Below are 22,964 nucleotides of genomic sequence, written 5' to 3' on the forward strand. Positions count from 1 at the left end.
CTCCCGATATTCGGTATTTTGATGATTTTTGTTTAAAAATTGGTATTTGTAGTTCATAATGGGTTCTAACTCCTGTGGCGGAACATAGTATATATAGTCTAAAGTTTTCGTATAGCCTCTACATTATGGTACCTCCGAATATTTAGGTCCACGTTTTCCTATAGCGCACATCGATACCCACCGATATTCGGCATTTTGATAATCCAAGTCACATTTACCCACGAAATTTTATCATTTGATTTGACAGATGACAATCCTTGAAGTTTAAAATTGTCTATAGGGATTCCCGTTTAGGTATGGCCTCAGCCACTTTATTAGCATTATCCAAACGGTCTTACTGGAACAAATATAACATTCAGTTACGAAGGGTCCGCAGTATTTGGTCCAATTCGAATTTAACAGGTCCAAGCCAAATTGATGGACTGTAATTATGAATTTATTGCCGTCCATTTTGACAATTGAAAGAAGATCAGCTGATCAATAATAACTTGTCTATGTCGGTGAATGCAATGGAATTTTGTCCCCAGTTGGCAAAAATATTCGCAAGCCGCCACTGAGAAAATCATTTGCATTCTTTGTCTGGTCTGTCATTCTGTTGCTTATTTTTTATCGATCATTCTGTCTCGTCTTTTAATTCGCATCGTTTGGAACGCTTTTAAAATTCCTTTGGAGAAATAATTGTTCGCGGGTTTTTAAGTCCTTATAATATTATATCCGTATTTTATGTCCGCAGGGGTTTTGTTTCGTTCGTTTAAACATTATGTCCAGTATTGTGTGTTTAATAAACCAACTATGTGCTGAATTGCGTTCCGAGAAAGTGACTACACGTAATAAAGCCGCCGAACAATTGGAGAATCACTTGGGTTCCTCCAAAAACGAACTCTTCGCCAAATTGCCAAAACGGGATGAGACCAATGTCTCTTGGACTACAATATTCAATAGTGTTGTTGATGCAACCATCAAACATGCAATTAAGGTGGACGAATCCAAGGACACAAAGAGCCAGGCGCCATTGCTTAATAAGAACTATCTCTACAGTTCCATTGTCAACAAGTTAATTAACTACAATCTGGAAGGTATTTTATGACATACTACTGATAAGATTAATGATTTAACTATTTATTTTTTAAGATCCTGAGCATTTGTTTAACAAGGCCACACTGTTCAATGGATTTCAAGAAGGTTTCAAGAGTCGTGTTGCAGTACTCTATTTCAATGACATTTTCCTATGCATTTTGAATCAGGGATTATTTAAGTCTGCTGTCTACATTAGAGATATGAAGGTCAATGAATTCAGTCGTAAGTAATGGAAAAATTATGAGCCTTTATTTCTCGGATATAAATGTTCTGTTATTTTTGTTTGTTAATTGCAGTCATACTTTCGTACCTTTTTGAAACCAATAAAGGTACTGACGACCTATTTCGCTTTGCATCCCTAAAGACCATAACAAAAACAATTGAACTATCCCATGAATATGTCCAAATGAGTGCAGATGTTATTGCCTATTTTCCAGAAATCCATGAGTTTGCGAACAGAGCCATAAAAGATGGTCAAAAGTCCGAAGTCATCAATTTGTATTTTCTAATGATTTCTCAGGTACAAAGATCTCAAAGTCTCTAGCTTTTAGCAAATTTCGAAAGATATATATGGTATTAGAAGGGCTCTTTACTCAGCGCTTTAATTTACATTAAAATTTCGTGTAATTTATGTTCTAAGACCTCTATTTGGAGAAACCCCCATATCGCATATTGCATAAGCTAACAACTTGTTGATAAAATCATATATATTTATGGTTGTTAAGAACCGGATTGAAAGCCATTTGCTGTTATGAACAATACAGTGATTCCAGTCCTAAGTCCGATGAGACACGTGAAAATAAATCAAACAAAATTACATTTCTGCGGAAACAATCTACAAAATATTAAAATTTCTTTAACATTTATAAAAGAAATTGTCTGAAATTTATCGAGACATCCGTCCATTGGATTGCAACAAAACACACCAAATATGTCCAAATCAGCGGAACATGTTAGGACATTTGTCTCTGGCCTATTTAACTTCTGAAAGCGTGCCAAAAGTCCCATACAGTGATCGCTACCAACTTTTCGTAAATAAAGTGTTGGAGGCTACAAACTGTTGTAGGTTTATCATCGAGTGCGGAATTCCATCATAATTTGTAAAACAACACTCAATTGCAGCTCCGTACAGAATATGTTGCTGTCGTTCCCATAACCGTTGTGGCTTTAAACCGTAACGAGGGGAGGATCGCACCAAAAATGTAAATGGAAAGGTGGAAGATTAATGACTCTATTACGCTATTCTGTTTCTATTGAATACTGATCTAACTCGCTCGAGAACCATAAAAATAATGTATAGATATGGAAGTCAGATGCTCAATTTGTATATCCCTCCGTGTACTATGGAGGGCATTTACACGCATTTGGAACTAAATTACAATGAACAACACAAAGAGTGCCTCTTTTTCCCAGTAAGCATTTTTGCTTTTTTATTTTTTCGAGACATTTACACAGTTGTAGCCACCTGAAGGTTGAATTCTCGAAGTGGGAGAAAAGAAGATACTGCCGGATTTGCGAAAAGTTGTGATGATTTTCGGCAGCCCACTTCGACTTACATTAATGGTCAACAGATTGAACGAGAAACCAGTGAGGAAAAGTCAAAAGTCGGGCGGGCCGACTATATGCATATGAAGATCGTAACAAAAGAATTTATTTGAACCTATCAACATTTCCGATCTCTATCTGGTACCAAATATCATTGTTGTCGAATGCATATTACGAATGTGAGCGACTTAAAGACCAAATCGGATGAAATATATATATATGGGAGCTATAGCTATATCTAAAATCGAAATCGATGTACTTGCTTATAGACTGAATTCGGTCGGATGTACCAAAATTCAAGTCATTTGGACTGATATTGGCCATTTGGTGCACAATTAACCCGAAAATGGTAGAGGTATTTCTGGGCTGTATCTGATATATGGTACCAAATATCATAGTTGTCGAATGCATATTACGAATGTGAGAGATTTCAAAGCTCAAATCGGATAAAATCCGATTTTCTCCGGATTCGATATACTTGCTTCTAGACTGAATTCGGTCGGATGTGCCAAAATTCAGGTCATTTGGACTCATATTGGCCATTTGGTGCACAATTCACCCGAAATCGGTTGAAGATATATATGGGAGGTACATCCAAGTCTGAACCGATCTTGATAAAATTTGATAGACTTATTTCAGAGCGGTACCTGATATCTGGTACCAAAGATCATTGTCGTGGAGTGCATATTACGCTTGTGAGGGACTGTAAAGCCCAAATCGGATAAAACATATGTATGGGAGCTATAACTATATCTGAACCGATTTACACCAAATTTGATTTACTTGTGTAGAACACTGAATTCGGTGGGATTTACCAAATTTCTTTCATTCATTCCTTCATTTGGACTGATATTGGCCATTTGGTGCACAATTAACCCGAAATCGGTTGAAGATATATGGGAGCTATATTTTAATCTGATCCGATTATTTGGAAAATTTCATCTCAATCGGATATAAAATGCAACCTACATTTTGTTCACAAGAATACATGGACAGACGGACGGACGAACAGACGGACTGACATGCATAAATCGACTCAGAAAGTGATCCACAAAAGTAACTATGGGTCTATCTCGCTTCTTTCTTTATGTTACAAACAAATACACATAGACATAATTCCCTTACCACTATGTTGTGTAGGGTATAAAAAGGGATGTTCAAAATCGGATATCCTTAAAAGGAAGATAAAACCTTGGTTTCGTTAAAAAGTCATAATAATAGAAAAAAATACTTAGGAAAGCAAAAACCTAATTAAAAATTAGAAAGCAACAGTAGAGTGGTGGAGAAATGGGATGACGTTTCGAACGCCATATGCGTTCACGTTCCCCGTCCAAGATCATATAGCCGTCTTTATCATAAAGGTCACTCCATTCGTTATTTTTCAAAATGATTTGGAATGGTCTAATTTATAGTCGAATATCTGCGTGAAGAGCTGCAAGAGAGATTTTGGAGACTTCATACTTAAAGGGTACGATAAAGACAAGAGGACAAAGTGATACAAATTGTTAAGGATGAAAGAAATTTAACATTGTTGCGAATTCAAAAAATTACCAGAACATTTTTATTAAAAAAACTAACTTTTTTGCAACAACAAAAAATCCTTTTTTGACAAGGCTAGGTTTGTATCATGGTTTGTATGTTAAATATTTTGTTGATGCCTGTTTGGCCAGAATTTTCAATAATTTTATAATAAATAAAACAGCGACTGATAAATAAATCCCCTTTTCAATTTTAGCACTCTGTTGACTATCACAATATTATATGTACCGATTTCCAAGTTGTTTTGCCCATTATTATTGGATTTTATCAATACAATATGAAGGCTGAGACAAAGGTATTTCAAAAAAATAAAAAAAATCTCACATCCACAGCGGAAATAAATGAGTTTGTTTTCTCCAAATTTTAGGAATTACTTTTTAAATCTATACTGATATCACTGCAAGCCTTATATCCTTATATACATCAGGGTGATACCAACACCATTAACATTACCCTCCACAATACATGGACGAAGACGATAAGAAAACTTAAGACATTAATCGAAATTGAAATAAAGGAACGTAAGAGTAGTCACTATCAGTTAAGTCGTTCTCAGCACAGTGATAAAAGTCTGGAGGTATTTGTAAAAATGTCTGCCCTAGTAATGTATTTGGTAAGTAGTTAATAAATGGTTTACATTGAGCTAATTGAAAACTTAATTTTGATTTGTTACTCAAGTTTTTGTGGGAAATTGAAAACAATACCAATGATGGAAATTCTGATAAGGATCCATCCGAACAAAAATCCAAAATATCAAGGCCCGCAGACAAGATTGAAATTTTATTGGATTTAGTACAGCCCCAAAAACTGAAATATAATGATATTTGGTAATTACTTTTCCCATAATTTTTCCAAAAAAAGTTATATTAATTCATATTACACCTTTAGGTTAGCAATATTGGCAGAACTTGTTACTGCAGTCGATACCATTGTAAATGTGGCAAATTATCAGCAATTGCTGAAATTAACATTAAACATTCTAGAGGATTATTCTAATGGAAGAAACATGCAATGCATTCGTCTGTTGGTAACTAAATTGTTAATCAAAGAAAAGGAATTTGTAGCCACAAAATCTATTCCCGATAATTATTGCCACGAAGAATGGCTGCAAATAAAAAAGACTCTAATAAATGATACATCGTCGTGTTCAGATGTCATTGCTGAAAAACAAAAGCTTTTACAGAAACTTATTTTGCATCGAAAATTGTCCGTCGATTGTTGTACAACCCTAATTAATTCCTTTATAACGAATGCTGCTTTGAGGAGAACCGAATGTGTACAAACACTAAAAGAAATTTTCAAAAATGCCGACCATATTGGTTTGGACAAAACATCTAATCTTGTTGGTCAGTGTATTTCATGGCTATATGGTGATAAGGATAGAAATGAAGCCAAGAGCATACTACTGCATATAGAACCAATAAAACCCCAATTAATAGCCGATACATGTGCCATAGCTGTCATAAATTTTCTCAATGAAGCATCACTAAAACCTAAGTCCACTGCCGAAGGTTCCATTTTAAATGATAACTTACAAAATCTACAATTTAAATATATACGAAAATTTTTATGTTTAGAAAGTCATGCCAAAGCTTTACAATCACATGAGCAAAAGACAAATTTAAAGTGTTTGCAATCACCAGCGAATTGTCTATTCCAATGCAATTATGAACTGCTAATGCGTACTGTAAATTTTGAAACAACTCAGGGAACAAGCTGCAAGGATATCCTCGAAGATTTAACATCATTACAGAAAATAGCGATGCTTATGAAATCGCTTTTGGAGCATGGTGTCTTTGATGACAACTCGTTTATGCAGTGTCCACTTATCAAGCGTATTGGCTTCTTTTTGAGTCACTTGGAGGTATTTTAAATGCCATTTTTTAATTATCACTCCCAATAACAACTCTTTGTTTTTGTAGCTACAATTCAAAAATAACTCCTCAACAGCAATAGAACGTTCGACACTGAGTGAAATCCTCAATCTATTGGAATATATTATTGAATGTTTTACCAGCAATGTTACTCTCCTGCAGTATTTGGAGAAACAGCCGATTGAGGAAATGATTCAATTTTTGGGTACATCTTTGAAAATTTGTGGTATGTTTTGTATGCGCACGTTGTTTATGTATCAAAATATTGAAATGTAAATTCTCTTTTCTAGCAAAAAATTCAACCACACAAACGGAATTCGATAACTGGACTTCAATAGCTGACAAAATTCTATGTTTGTTGGCAAATTTGTGTGCCAGCTCAAGCCATTGGAGGGAGGCTTTTGAATATGTGGCAAAATACAATTTTAATACAAAAACTCAAACCGCAATCATTTTGCAATTGACAAAGGTACGTACTTGGCAGTATTATGTATAAATACAAGTTATTTTTTTTTTTATGGAAAACGGCGATTTGGACGCGCGGTTGGTAACCGCTCCACTCTGAGACCCGTTGTACCATTGAATTCATCCTAAATTGGAAAAAGAGAAAATGATTAGAGACTGGAGAAATAATATGTTAATTAAATGGTAGTCCACGTTCTTCGTGATGTCTTTAGCCACTTAAATTATCTGGCTAGTTGAAGACTTACTACAGGCTCTGTGTTAGATAATGACAGATCGTGTGTTATTTGCTCTCTCACGAGCCTGTGTCTCGCAGTGATGAGAATTGGACAGTGACAGAGTAAATGTTCGAATTTTTTAATTATATCCTCAGGACATTTGGAGTCGATCTAGCAATGTCCGCCCGTTGACGATATCTCTCGAAGGGAGTATCCGAAAAACTTGGTACATCGATGAGCAATATCTGTGCACTTCTTCTGGTACCTCCACAAAATGTTAAAATTTTCAAAGAAAATATTTTATTGCACAGAGAGAGAAAGGATAATCCGATATTGCTCCAACTTTGCAAATCGTAATATTTGCATCAGTGCTAGATCAGGTGAGAAAAATACAATATGGGGCCACTCCATCAAGTACCTCCCCCACAAATGGTCAACATTTTGAATAATTATAACTCTTACAAAATGTGATGTAAGTGTCCGATTGTCTTCAAATTAAGCACATCACAATATTTTTATTAATCCAAGGTCTGGTGTGAAGATGAAATATATCGGTCCACTCCTTCTGGTACCTCCCCCACAAGGGGTCAAAATTTTGAATATTTATGAAGCTCATAAAACACGAAATTAACATCCGATTCCATCCAGACTTGCCACATTTCAATATTTCCATCAACACACAATCCGTTATAGAGATGGTAGAGATCGAAACATTCCTTTTGGTACCTCTTCCACAAATGGTCAAAGTTTTAAATAAACAAAACGATCATAAAATCTGAAAATAGCATTCGGCTCTCTTCAAATTACACACATCCCATTATTTCTACTAACACAAGATCTGCTGTGAAGATGGGATATATGAGTCAAGTCCTTCTGGGACCTCCCCTACAAAGGGTCAAAATTTTGAATTTTCATGAAGCTGATAAAACGGGAAATTAACATCCGATTCCATTCAGACTTGACACATCTCAATATTTCCATCAACACACAATCTGTTATAGAGATGGTAGAGATCAGATCATTCCTTCTGGTACTTCCCCCACAAAGGGCCAAAGTTTTAAATAATCAAAACGATCATAAAATCCGAAATAAGCGTCTGGTTTTATTAACATTTCACACACATATAATACCGCAGAGAAACATTCGGGCAGCGTGTGACGGCTTCATTGTCCGTTTGAAGGCCATAAATCGTGCCAAAGGTGACCAATTCGAACAAAACTAAACTTATTCTAAAATTTGATGTAAAAAAATGTAAAAATTATGGCTTTTGACTTTGTTGCAGTTTTTGTATTTGGTACCAGTTATCAGATACACCTCAGACTTTGATCATCATAAAATCAAAAATCCATACATAAATCATTAATCTCTCCTTTTAGATATTCTGTAGGCAGAAGTCTCGCTATGTCAACATTGGATCATGGTTTGTTAACAAATTGAAAACAACATTTAAATTGTATTACTCCAATATCGAAATAATGAATTCAATTTTGGAAATTATACCAGGTAAATTAAAAAAAGCTTAATTGTTTTACCACAAAATAAATATATCTTTTGTTTTAGATATATTTGTCTATATACAACTCTATGAAGACTGTCTGGACGATATGCTGTTGGCCATGTATTCTTTGTTTAAAATCGCCTTTAGAAAATCATACTCCACAAAAATGACTGCCAAAATCATCAACAGTATTTGTTACATTGCTCGTGATTGTCGTAATATCTATGTTCAGGATAATTTTCGAAATTTATGTTTTTCCATTGTAAATTTTCTACCATTTCCATCGTTGGATATACAATATGCTGCGATTAATACCATCACTGCCTTAATGGATATTAACTGGTTGAAAAATACAAAATGTGATATAGATTTATATTATGATTTCTGTGATAATATCTATGAGTTGATTAAATGGAAGAAACTACAAGTGGCGCCAACACAAGCCGAAAGTGCCGATCAGTTGCAAAATGCCAAGTCATTAAATGTCCAATTGTTGGTGGGCATTTTGGCATTTAGTTGTTATCATCGTAGCAATGCTTTGCAAGAGTTATCACATGTCTGCGCATTTTACAAGTTCACAGAAGGTAAGTATGTATTTATTTTTCAAAAAAGAATACCAAAATTTAAAGTCTTTCATTTTTGAATTTCAGCTGATTTCATAGAGTATCATCGGATTGCTGCGTTCTACAAAACATCGACGACTGAGCTACTGAAAACAAACATTCCGAATGCCATACATACATGGATATCAAAATCATTTCCTATATTAAAGTAATTTTGAAATTTTAGTATTGGAATTCTGTAAAATTTTTGACCTAAATGTTTTTTAAAAATGTTTTTTAAAAACGTTCTTTAACAAGTTTTGAAAAATCATTGTTATACCCTCCTCCATATTGTGGTGGATATATTTAGTTTGTCATTCCGATTGTAAAACCTCAAAACATACATTTTGGCGATTTTGCGATGTCCGTCCGTCTGTGGAAATCATTTTAGCTTCCGAACGAAATGAAGTAGGTTCATAAAATGTTACTCAAATGTATATTATGTTTCACATTTTGGTATATCCCCCATACAACGGTACCTCCCGATATTCGGTATTTTGATGATTTTAGCTACATTATACAGCGAATGTGTTCAAGTTCCAATTTTCAACGGTTTTTGTTTGAAAAATCCAAATTCGTTCCAAATGGTGGAGTGTATTCAGATTCCCCTACAAATGTTAATAAACTTTAATAATCATACGTCTCTATGTTTTTGTAGATTTCCTTTTTATCTCTGCTATAAAACCAAAAACGATTTTCTCAGTGATAATATTGATTTAATTACCACCTGTCTTTTGCTCTACAACAAGTCGGATGAAATCAAGAATTTGGAACAATTTGGAGACATGCAAGAGCTATTAAAGGTTTTCCTTAACCGATATATAACTTAAATCATAAAAATTTAAATGAATATTTTCCATTTCAGATGGCTATGCCAATTATAAACTTCTTTATATTGGTTGCTCAATGTCCTGCCAATGAAAATAACGAGCTGAAAAAATATGTACAAAATATGTTGAAATTAAAACTAGATTTTAGTAAAACAAAAAGTGATAACAATACCTGGAAAGTAGTGTATGCCTTGTTCGATGCTTTGCATGATGATGGCGATTCAAAGCTATTGGCAGGGTTTCCAATGTTTTTGCAAACACCAAAATGGTACAACATCAACAACAAATGTCTCAGATCGGCTTTAAATGTCTACATTGTAAGAAGAGTGTGATATCTTTCCACAAAATTCATTATATCATCAATATTAATTTCCCTACAGAATAGCAACCCAGGAGAGGTTAAACCCGAACTTCTCTTAAATTACATAAGCAAACACTCTCTGCGTTTGGTGAAAACATTTGGTGCCCTCAAAAGGAATTGCAGCCAATGCATTTATCCCATGGATTCTTTGAAACAATTTTATAAATTTTACAAACTATCCGATATGGTTTTGGACACACTTGGTGCCCGATCAGCAACGCTGCCACAACATTTATGTTTTTATTTTCTACATGACATTATCTATTATTGTCTGCATTGTATTGAAACAGCAGCGGATACAACACAGAGTCTTAGAAAAGTGGCCTTAACCGGTTTGGAAAAACTCACCACAAAAATAATCGATATTGAAAATATCAATTCGTTTATGCAGAAGCATTTAAGTTTTATTTGTAAATCTCTGGTCTACACCCACAAACGCAGCAATAGCATTGATGAGCAAACCAAAATTACATCCATATGTGAACATTTGATAAGCAACTATAAGGAGGCAATATCGGATAAACACTATATGCTAAATATATTTGCAAACAATGAAAACTTCAACAACATTAATAAATTATTGGAGACCTTAAGTGAAAATATAGCAGATGATGACAATGAAGATGCCGATTGTTGGAAAAAATATTTGGATATATTTATGGAGAATACCAATTATACGCTGGATTCATTTAAATTTTTACAACAACATGTGAGTACATGATACGAAACTTTTTCGGAAGAATTTATTTAGAAATGCTTAACAAGAACTTTGTCTCTGAGAGAAAATCAAAATTTTAAACGGTTTTCGTCCTAGAAGGAGCGTAGCCCAGTAGCTACCCATACAGTATATCTGTGAATTGAATAGGGAGTCGTGAACAGTAAACAGGGCTGGGAGAGGGGGTAGGGTCGAGTCTCGGCTTAAATATTCTTATAAAGATGATGTGATGTTTCGGCGCCCCCAGAATAGGCTAACTTCTGTGCTGGACCCCACATGCGCTGGTGTCCATCAGTTTACAGGTTTGCAGTCAGAGTGCTGACTGTATTCTAACGGAGCTTTATTTATACCTGAGCGCCACAACGAATATCAAGTTTAGTTACCGAGTCCTAGCCATAGTACGGAAGCTATGTCATGGCCATAACAATGTCGTATGGCAGAAAAATTACTAAATGCTAATTGAGGTGGCCCAGAGCAGCGTGTCCATTGATCAAATCGAAGTGTCGCTGAGTTCTCACAGTATAAAGGCATATCGGTAAGCAGTAAATTACTGTGCACATATGTAGGTTTTGACTCATCAAAGATCACTAATACGGAGTTGCAGTTTATCAGAACGAACCTGAAGTTCTTTAGGAATTTCAGAGAGAACATATCTTAACGCAACACTAAGGACATGGGTTTAACCAGTCGAGGCAAAAAAAGGAGTTGACAGCGAGAAACCCCTTCTAATCTGGAAAGGTGGTATCAAAGGAGACTGGAAAAGAGAAGCCAATTAAAAAGGTCTCTGAGGTGTCAACATCGGAGGTACCACCCTACAAAGCAAGAAAAGGCAATGCTGAGGATAAGTTGTCGAAGCACTAAAAAGTCTGCGGAAATCGGAACCGGCTCAGCCGTTACAACGTTGGGAATGGTGAAACAACAGGTCTTAGGGGTCATATTTGGTAGCCTTTTCAAATCACGCGGACGAGTAATCTGCAATAAGATTCTCAAGTCTCTTGCCAGGCTCATATGGGCAGTGCAGATGATAAGGAAACCTTCTTGATCACTTTCAACGAGGTAGGCCGGTCTATGGTAAACTATGCAGCTCCCACGTGATCTGTCAAAGTTAGTGCTAGTGGAAAAATATTCCGATGTGCCAGAACGCCGTCCTTAGAACCGCAACAACTGTCGACCCTCTCTACATGATGAAAAATGCAGTCCATGAAATACCTGCATGACTGTTATAAACAGAACCATTTGGTAGATAGGAAACCTCCGGTCAGGCACATAAGGAAAAACCCTCATGAGAGAGATAAGAAAGAGCGTCTATATCAAAAGGCCTATCAAGCAGGGCTGAATGAATACCGTACTCGGAGCCTATAGCCTTTCCATTGCAGTGAAAAGCGAGAGCTGTCCCGACAAACTCGAGAAGTTTTGGCACATTTAAGATCGGAATGGCACAGCCGCCTCCATTCGTATTGGGCCTGGATTGACAGCAGTTTGCAGAACACCAGCCTAGCATGTGGCACAGGCCCACATAACACAATGCACCTCTTTTACTGACCAGACACACCTACTTGTCTAACTCCGCCGTTATGAATCAAACCAGTGCAGGCTGCGTCCTTCTCGAATTTCGAATTTTTGGCACACCAATTTGTATTGTGGCTAGAATGGTTGGTATTGAAAATAACATATATCGGTCCTCGTTTTCGTATAGCCGCCATATAACGGTACCCCCCGATATATGGTATTTTCATGATTTTCGCCAAATTTTTTCACGAATTCGTGTAAAAACTAGTTTCTAGCTCCGGTGGAGCAACATTGTATGTATAGGTCCATGTTTTTGCATAACTTCTTTATAACGGTACCTCCCTATATTCGGTATTTTTATGATTTTTGCCACATTTTTCCACGGCTTTGTCTAAAAATTGGTATTTGTAGTTCGCAATGGGTTCTAGCTTCGGTGCGGAACATAGTATATACAGGTACACGTTTTTGTATAGCCGCCATATAACGATACCCCCCCGATATTCGGTATTTTTACGATTTTCGACACATTCTTTCACGGATTTGTCTGAAAATTGTTATTTGTAGTCAATAATGGGTTCTAGCTCCAGTGGCAGAACTTTGAGTATTTAGGCCCACGTTTTCCCGTAGCGCACATATAAAGATACCCACCGATATTCGGTATTTTGATAATCCTAATCATATTTACCCACGAAATTGTTTCAAATTTGGCAATGAAGAAGATTTGGTAAATGACAATCCTAGAAGTAAAAATTGTCTAAGTTTAACGGCATTATCCAAACGGAATTGAATTCAGATACTTTTATGTTTAAATGTTTTTTTTTACTTGTTCAAATAAAGTCTCTTCAGGTCCTCCCACCCTGTCTTTTTGTCATCGTTTCCTAGAATTGTATTATACTAATTATATTTATCGACGCATATTAAACAACAAATTATAATTGAATACTTAGATTGTAGCCAACAAACACATTGTCCAAGCTGACAAAAATGTATTGTATCGATTAATTCGTCATCTGCTGCAATTTTTACGCCAAAGTGAAGATGAAGCTTTAAATTTGGAAGTCTTGAAATGTTTGGGGGAGATTGGACCATTAAATCTTTATCAAATGTCTTACTATTTTGAAGTGGAAAATTCAATAGATGAGGTTTGTAATCATTGTGGTTGTGATAAACACTTGTTATATTAAACCAATTTTAATCTTTTTCACAGGATACTAACAGTGCCAAACAAATCGAAAATTTTTATAATAACATATACTTAATTCTGGAACATCTATTGAACAAGTTTAATCCAAATACACATTTATATGTCATTGATGTGGCGCAATATCTGGTGAATTCAAAATATGGACAAGATTTAATGGGTAATCAGTGTATATTGAATTAATATTTAACTATTTTAGACCGCATGTTTAACCTTAAATAATACTATATGATTATGGATAAAAATGTTTTTTTTTCACTGGGAATATACTATGGTGTCCCATGCAAAGGAGAACCAATGGAAATGTGACTTTAAAATCGTTGAAAATATGACTATTATATCCAGAAAAACGACCATATCAGCTGAAATGAAATACATTTGTATTTACACCTTTTTTTTAATTTCAGAAAAATTCCCAACGTTTATGGTTTTTCGAGCAAATGTTACCCAAAATTATATGGATCTTTATGAGAGTATAACACCTGCAAATTGGTGTGACACCCTTAAGTCATGCGAACACATGGATTATGACAATTTTATACGGCAATTTGTTGCAAAAATCTATGACCATTGTAGTTGGCTACAATTTTGTGATTTATCGAAAAATGATCTGTATTTTGCTGAACATTCCATAATACCGTTTATTAAGCTACTTTTACATTGTGAAGAAGGAGAGAATCACAAGACTGGTATTATTACTATGTTGGAGTATTTCTTCGAATCATTTGAGCAGCAACACAAAGTCGATTTTGTTGGCTGTGAAAACAAAATGATTTACAAAGAGAAACGTATTGTGAATTTGATACTAAATATATGTGAATGTATTCGCATCAATAATTCGTGGTGAGTAAATACATGCACGTATAAAATAAGTAAAAAACCATTAAGTTCGGCCGGGCGACGGGAACCTTTATAGACAATTTTATACTTCAAGGATTGTCAACTACCAAATCTTCTTAAATACCAAATTGGAAACAATTTAGTGGGTAAATGTGACTAGGATTATCAAAAAACCGAATGTCGGTGGGTATCGTTATTTGTGCGCTATAGGAAAACGTGGACCTTAAAATTTAATGTTCTGCAACGGCAGCTGGAGCCCATTTTTAGACAAATCCGTGAAAAAATGTGGCCAAAATCATTAAAATACTAAATATTTGGAGGTACTATTATGTGGGGTCTATACGAAAACGTGTACCTATATATACTTTGTTTCGGCAACGGAGCTAGAACCCATTGTTTTGGACAAATCCGTGAAAAATTGTGGTAAAAATGATCAAAACACCGAATATTGGGAGGTACCATTATATGGCGACTATATCAAAACATGAAGCGATATATCTTATTTTCAATACCAAACATCCTGGAGATAGATTTTGAAGATCTACGGCTGTATCGTGATTTCAACAGATAGAGAGACAGACAGACGGACATCGTTAAATCGACTTAGAATTTTATGCTGATTATGTCAAAGTTTCGAATAACCAAAACGATTACTAAATCCGAAATAATCATCTGGTTCTCTCCATATTTCACACATCCCATTATTTCTACTAACACAAGATCTGCAGTGAAGATGGGATATATCGGTCCACTTCTTCTGGTACATCCCACACAAAGAGTCAAAATTTTTAATATCTATGAAGCTCATAAAACGCGAAATTAATATCCGATTCCATTCAGACTTGGTACATCTCAACATTTCTATCAACACAAGATCTGTTATAAAGATGGTACAGATCGGATTGTTCCCTCTGGTACCTCCCTCAACAAGGGTCGGTCGACTATATTTGGTAACTCACGCATATTTTAACATTTTCTACAAATTATCACATATCTCATATAAAGTGAAGAAAGTAACCAATGTAGTCCATATACGAAATGGATAATATTGTCCCATTCCTTCGGAACTTACTCCATAGAAGGTCAATAATTTGAATAATCATAACAGAAGTCAAAACGTATTTAAATAATTGAACATTGGCTGAGGGTATAATTCTGTCGGCAAAATCTACTGATACTTTTTAAATCCTAGTTTGGCAATATTTTCGATATCATAAAGGGAAAATCGGTTATGGTGGAAAAAAATACATTTTTGCAGTTCTGGAACAAACCAACTGTCAGAGCTTTCTATTGAATATTGAAGTGGCCCGAAGAGTTGGTTTCTTAATTCAGCAGCGATTTTGTACTTCTCGAGGGGACATTCTGTAACTTCGCCGCTACAAGATAGGTCGTACTTTTCGTATCAGATAAGGGTGAATCATTATAGGGACCTTTCGTGAATTTCGCCGATGTGTCTGCGCATTGTTTGCCAATATTATTTAAATAAAGTCTCTTCAGGTCCTCCCATCTTCTTTTTTATTTATTTTTTATTTTCTAGGGATTTGCCTTTAAATCTTTTGAATGTTGTGGAGGCTTGTAATTACTGTCAAGCTTATTTCTTGTCCATAATCTATTTGGAAATGTGGGCATTGGATCAAATTTCCTTGGGCGATAAGACAAATGTTGAGATAATTTCCAATGAGTCGTTTCAAAGACTTGCCAGAAAGGTAAGTATTCTTAAAGTGTATTCATATGTGATGATTACCTAATTACTCGTTTTCTAGGCCTATGATGCGATTGGTTGCAATGATGCAATTTCTGGATTTATAAATCCCTTAACTTCACGCATGGATTATTTGAATTTAACAAATAATTGGCCTGATATATTGATCGAGACAACGGATACGTCAGATATGTGTAATGAGGTGCTCAAAAGAAATGGTATGCTTAATCTTGCCTGTTCCTCGGCGGACAATCGAAAACAAAATGTCGATTATGAAATCTGTTGGCGTTTGTGTCGTTGGGATACGGTCGTTGAAGGGCATTCTAAAGTCAATACCCTGAATGATATGGAATATGAATTTGAAAAACATCATTTCAATGCCTTGAAATGCCTTAACAATAAGGAGGAGAATAACACTTTGGCTGCCATTGAGAAATCGCGTCATTGTGTTTTGAATATCCTCAAGGAGATTAGTGTGGAATGTTTGCAAAGTGTTTACAAGTATTTGACTTGGCTACAATTGTTGCAACAATGCGAAGATTTTTGTTTGGTGAGACCAAGTTTTTGTTTGGTGTATTTTAATGTAACTATTAAAATGTTTGTATTTTAGGTTCAATTTTCCAAATCAACGGATGTTGATCATATATTCAAAAAATGGCAATTGGAGACAAGTGATTTGGAATATGGCCTATTTTCCAGCAAGGAATTGATATTGTCTCATCAGATATCTCTATTTCAAACGGCTGGCATCAGGGCGAGTAGAAAGATTAAAGAATTTTATAAGGTTGGTAATGGGATTGGACAAATTTACTTTTTATATTATTGGAGTTATTTTTTCAAATTCCTAGGATGACCCGGTCGAGAAGTGCCTGCTAAAATGCATACGAGATTGTAAAGCAGCTGGAGAAATAAATCTTGCCAAACGTTATGTGGCCATACTCAATAACATGTGCAGCAACAGTAGTGCTTCGTTGAAGGTAAGACGTAGAGAAAAGTTGATGCTACAGTCAGCTATCATATATCAAGATAATTACAGATTAGTGCCTTACTCGAAGACGTGGATATATGCATGAAAACGGGTAAATCGGATATGGTTAAATCCATTTTGCATCACATATTCAAAAATCGTGAATTCCAATATTGCCTGCAACGTGTAAAAGCCATGCAATTAAATGGCCAGTATTTGATGGACACCAATGCCGAAACTTTTGAAAATGTTTTGAGAAAGTACTTTATGGGCTCGCTGGATGTTTTGGGAAAGTATAGTCAGTCCAAGGACGTGATTTTACAAAAGTTTCCAAATTTATTTACCTTAGAAGAATTTGAAGTGTGCCAGGCGGAAAGTAAGAAAAGTGCCTACGAAATCATTGCCAAATATGCGGATAGGGAATATGTCCAAGTAAGACTCCTTTGATTTATATAACAATTCCTAAATAATGAATCTTCTCGAATTTTGCAGTTAAACAATTATGCCAATTCCGATCAATTTGCAATTAAACGCCAAACAATGAAACTAAACCGGGAAGCAGTTTCCACCATTAACCCCCGTTCGATGGATCACGATAAACGTGTTGCGGCAAGTTTCATGAAGAAAACTTCCCACATGGACGAACAGGAAATTGCACAAATTGAGAATAAAGTCACCTCGAATTTGTGCACAGCTGTGGAAAATTATATGAAATTTTCCTGTTTGGACAATGCCATATCAAGTCCGGTTATTTATCGTATTATTGATTTGTGGTTTGCCAATAAACAAAATGACACGCTACGTGCCACAATACAAGAACACATCGATGCTGTACCCAGTTATAAATTTATATGTGCCCTCAATCAGATGACAGCTCGTTTAAATTCCAAACATGATGAATTCATAAAAATTCTTAAGAATATTATGATTCGTTGTGTCCAGGAGCATCCGCATCATACCCTATATCAATTGTATCCCATTGTGTACGGGTACATGGATGGCACACAAAACAAAGCCGATTATCGTTCGAAACTTGCTCAGGAGATTATTGCCAAAGCCAAGCCGAAAATAAATGCCAATACGGTTAAGCAATTGGAGAGCGTCATACCGGGTAGGTTTTAAATTGGATTGGGTAATGTATCATTATAATTAAAAAATATGTCATATATTTCACAGCCCTAATTGAATTTGCCAATACCGAAATAAAGGACAACAAAGAGCAATCAATTTCTCTAAGTGAGAAACTAAGGCGAATGAAAAGTCTCGATGCCATACACTGCCCAACAATTGATTTGCCTGTAAGAATCGATATGAATTATACAATCAAAGGTAAGCGAACTTGCACAAAAAATAAATTTTAATTATTTTAAAAATGTTGGCTTATGAAATTGCTCTACACCTATAGTGGTAAGGGTATTATGTCTTTGTGCATTAGTTTGTAACATGTAGAGGAAAGCGAGAGAGACCCATAGTTGCTTTTGATGATCTTCATTGAATCATTTTCTGAGTCCATTTATGCATGTCAGTCCATCCGTCCGTCCGTCCATGTATCCTTGTGTACAAAATCCAGGTAGCATTTATTATCCGATTGAGCTGAAATTTTCCAAACAATATTTGTTTGGCCTAAGGACGAACCGTATTGAAATTGGAGATAATCCGATCAGATTTAGCTCCCATGTATCTTCAACAGATTTCAGGTTAATTGTGCACCATATGGCCAATATAAATCTAAATGATCTGAATTTTGGCACATTCGACCGAATTCAGTCTAGAAATAAGTTCATCAAATTTAGCGAAAATCGGTTCAGATATAGCAATAGCTCCCATATATATGTTTCATCCGATTTAGTGTTTAAGTCCCTCACATGCGTAATATTCATAACTTCACAACAATGATATTTGGTACCAGATAACAGATACAGCCCAGAAATACCTCTGCCAAATTTTTATCAAGATCGGTTCATATTTCGACATAGCTCCCAAATATCCTTAATCAAATTTCAGGTTTATTGTGCAAATATTGGCTAATATCAGCCCAAATGGAGTTAATTTCGGGACGTACGTTTCCATTTTGTGGAACTCGACCCCGATATACATTTTTATCAGCCATATGCCTAAACGTTCTCTTTCGACCAAATCCGTTTCAGGACATTTGGAATCGATCTAGCGATGTCCGTCCGTCCGTTTGTCTGTCTGGCTGCTGCGCACGATAACTCTCGAAAGGAGTATCAGATTTGATTCAAACTTGGTACATCGTAATATTTCTGTCAAACTTAGATCGAGTTCGGAAATGGACAATATCGGTCCACTACTCCACCACAAAAGGTCAAAAGGTATTGACATCATTGCTATTTAACTCTTATAAAATGTGAGTCCGATTGACTTCAAATTACACACATCACAGTATTTTTATTAACCCAAGGTCCTTCCGATACCTCCCCCACAAAAGGTCGAAATTTTCAAGAAAAAAAACAAAGAAAGAGAAACGATAATCCAATTTTGCTTCAACCTTGCAAATCCTAATATTTGCGTCAGTGCTAAGTCAGGTGCGAAAATGGACAATATCGGTCCACTCCATCAAGTACCTCCCCCACAAAGGGTCAAAATTTGAATAGTTACAGCTCTTATAAAATGTGATGTAAGAATCTGATTGTCTTAAAATTTCACACATCCTAATATTTTTATAAACTCAAGATCTGGTGCTAAGCTGGAATATATCGATCCACTCCTTCTGGTAAATCCTCACAAAAGGTCGAAATTTTGAATATCCATGAAGCTCCTAAAACACGAAATTAACATCCGATTCCATTCAGACTTGGTAACTCTCAAGATTTTGATACTGCAAGCCTAACTAGGTATTTCAAATACAATCTCTCGAATTCTGCTGGCTTAATTTAAGTTAAAAACGCTTTTATATGCGATTCAAGGTCTATCTCCGTAGTTTTTACAACTAAATTTTGAAAAGCTGAAACGCCAACAACAATAATCATTATTGCATTTGGAATTTTATTAACCGTATCCATTATCACTACCATGTCATATTTCCAGGCATTGTCAAATGGGAATCTCAAGTTGGTTTGGTTGGCGGTATAAATGCTCCCAAGAAGTTGTCTTGCCTCTGTTCCGATGGCATTAAACGACCACAATTGCTGAAGGGCAAGGATGATTTGCGCCAAGACGCTGTGATGCAACAAGTATTTTGTATGATCAATAATCTGTTGCAACAAGAACCAAAAGCTGTACAGCGTAAACTTCTGATTCGCACCTACAAAGTGATACCGCTCTCAACGCGCAGCGGTTTATTGGAATGGTGTCAAAACACCGTACCAATTGGTATGTATTTGACGCAAGCTCATCAAAAATATCGTCCAAAGGATTACACTGTTATGAATTGTCGAAAATTAGCTCATGTAAGTTCTCCACGATCACAATGGTGTACGTTAAATACAAATATATTATTTTTCCCCAGGCACATTTAAAATCGAACCCAGAAAAACGTCACGAAACCTACATTAATATTACGAAGCATATCCAACCGGTGTTTCATTATTTTTTCTATGAGAAATTTTTGAAACCCGGAATATGGTTCGAACGTCGTCTGGCTTATATAAATAGGTGAGACAAAGTTTTTAATCTTTAGAATTAGAAATAATTGTTGTCATTTTATTTATTTCGTAATATGTGTAGTGTGGCCACAACATCGATGGTGGGTTATATCTTGGGCCTGGGTGATCGTCACACACAAAATATATTAATCGATCAAAATTCGGCCGAAGTTATACACATTGACTTTGGTAAGGATAAACAGGATAGGATTTTGTTTCCAATTTTAATCATTCCACTTTTCATTTATTACAGGCATTGCCTTTGAGCAGGGAAAGATTATGCCCACTCCGGAGACGGTACCCTTTCGTTTAACCCGAGATATGTTGGCGCCCATGGGTATTTGTGGCCCCAATGGTGTTTTCAAAAAATCCTGTGAAACAACAATGGAGATTTTGCGGAGACATCAAGATGTTATAACTACAATATTGGAAGTTTTGCTCTATGACCCCTTGTATATATGGAATGTTGTGCCACAGATCAATGATAATGACAATAACAATACAAGTAAATATTTGAAAGTAATAGTTGTAATTGTTGTAACCTCTGTTTGATTTTAGCTGAAGAGAAAAACCACATAGCTCAACGTGCCTTAATTGTTGTCCAAAACAAATTGGAAGGCAAACAAAATGGTATATTTGGAACATCCAGTGTACCGGTACAGGTTGAACGTTTGATTAACGATGCCATTAATACTCGTAATCTTTGTATGTTGTTTTCGGGCTGGGACCCGTATTTGTAAAGAATTTTGTTTTTTATATTTTTAATTGTTTTTATATTATATGTTTTATGTAACTACTATGTGTGTGTGAAAATATATACTATTTAATCTGCAAAAACTGTGAGACAGCTTTTTCATATTTTTACCCTACATCACATAGTGGTAAGGGTATTATGTCTTTGTGCATTTGTTTGTAACATGGAGAAGGAAGCAAGATAGACCCATAGCTACTTTTGACCCAACAAACCCGAGTAGTTTTGACCCAGAAAAGATCCGGATGGTGCAGCCGCCTCAATTCCTATTGGGCCCCGATTGACAACGATGTGCAGAACTTCTGCCCAGCTTGGCTCCGATATATGTTTTTTGATATAATCCATATCGAAGTGATATCATGCCATCTACAAAGTGAGATGAAAAACCTGCAACCAACTTCAGACTGCTGTCATTTCTAAGCCACTAGTCCGAAAGTTGTTAAAATTATTGCATCGACAGCTCATTATATTGTTAACAAGCGTACAAAAGCATTTTGGTGAGAACTTTCCAGAAAAAAAGTTATTCGTAATGGAATTCAAGCGTGATAGTGTGATTTCTTTATATTTGGCTGGAAAACCACAAGTGGCTATGGTTAGAGCACTCCAGCATTTAAATGTGAATAAATCTTTTGTGTCGCGTACCATCGCTCGTTACCGTGATACTCGTAGCGTAGCCCGACGTCAAGGAAGTAGACGGAAGAAAACAGCAATGGTTCGAAAAGTAAAAAAAGCGACTTGATCGAAAACCGCATCGCAGTGGCCGAAAAATGCCTTGTGAGCTGAACATATCGTAATATTTCATTCGGCAAATATTGAAAAATAAGCTCGAGATAAAGCCATTAAAATTCCAAAAAGTACAAGAACTTACACCGCAACAGAAAGAAAATAGACCCAAAAGAGCTAAGGAGTTGCTTCGCTTGGCCGAAAGTGGTGAACTGACGAATTTGGTTTTCTCCGTCTCCGATGAGAAAACATTTATTGTCCAGCAGTTTGTAAACAAACAAAATGATCGTATTTACTTGCCAAAGAGCTCACCTGAAAATGTACACCTTCGGTTGGCCACCAGAACTCAAGCGCTGGTCATGGTGATGGTGTGGACCGCCATGACAGCCGATGGTCGCTCTCCGCTCGTATTAATCGACCGTGGCATCAGAATAAATGCCGAATATTATAGCGAAAATATTCTGGAGGGTGGATTAAAGCCTTGGACACGCAAACATTTCGGCCGCAGACTTTGGACATTCCAACAGGGCTCGGCACCACCGCACTCAGCATGCGCGCCACTCAAGAATGGTTACAAAATGAGCTGCCTCGCTTTATTTCCAGCGCACAATGGTCACCAAAATCTCCGGATACCAATCCGTTGGGCTATTGTGTCTGAAGTATTTTTAAAAGCAAGGTTGGCACTAAAAAATATTAAAGTGTCAGTCACTTCAAGCAAGCGCTTAGCCGGGAATGGACCAAAATATCGCAGTGCAACATTCGGGCAGCATGTTATGGTTTCATTGGCCATAATTCGTGCCAAAGGTGATCAATTCGAACAAATCTTAACTTATTCTAAAATTTGATGCTATTTCCGATATGTAAAAGTTATGGCGTTTGACTTTGTTGCAGTTTTTTATCTCACCCTCTATAGCAATGTTAGTTGGTATAAAAGATTAAAATGTA

The 22,964-nt window shown here is 36.0% G+C and overlaps 1 protein-coding gene across 1 annotated transcript; it reads left to right on the forward strand.

The window, feature by feature from the left end:
* The first annotated feature begins 558 nt into the window (after positions 1-558).
* Positions 559-21,383, forward strand: LOC131801126 (serine/threonine-protein kinase ATM-like). The gene is made up of 30 exons (XM_059119236.1): positions 559-1,076; positions 1,132-1,299; positions 1,374-1,597; positions 4,358-4,456; positions 4,529-4,774; positions 4,840-4,988; positions 5,050-6,025; positions 6,084-6,261; positions 6,326-6,504; positions 8,092-8,218; positions 8,276-8,797; positions 8,864-8,984; positions 9,474-9,618; positions 9,681-9,962; positions 10,026-10,715; positions 13,178-13,372; positions 13,438-13,591; positions 13,839-14,274; positions 15,809-15,977; positions 16,035-16,523; positions 16,584-16,757; positions 16,822-16,950; positions 17,010-17,372; positions 17,433-18,051; positions 18,117-18,269; positions 19,989-20,350; positions 20,410-20,555; positions 20,628-20,734; positions 20,799-21,050; positions 21,104-21,383. The coding sequence occupies exons 1-30, from the start codon at positions 761-763 to the stop codon at positions 21,283-21,285; spliced, it is 8,352 nt and encodes a 2,783-aa protein (XP_058975219.1). The 5' UTR covers positions 559-760; the 3' UTR covers positions 21,286-21,383.
* Positions 21,384-22,964: the final 1,581 nt, after the last annotated feature.

This window comes from Musca domestica, unplaced genomic scaffold (assembly GCF_030504385.1).
Source record: "Musca domestica strain aabys unplaced genomic scaffold, Musca_domestica.polishedcontigs.V.1.1 14, whole genome shotgun sequence".
NCBI classification, from domain to species: domain Eukaryota; kingdom Metazoa; phylum Arthropoda; class Insecta; order Diptera; family Muscidae; genus Musca; species Musca domestica.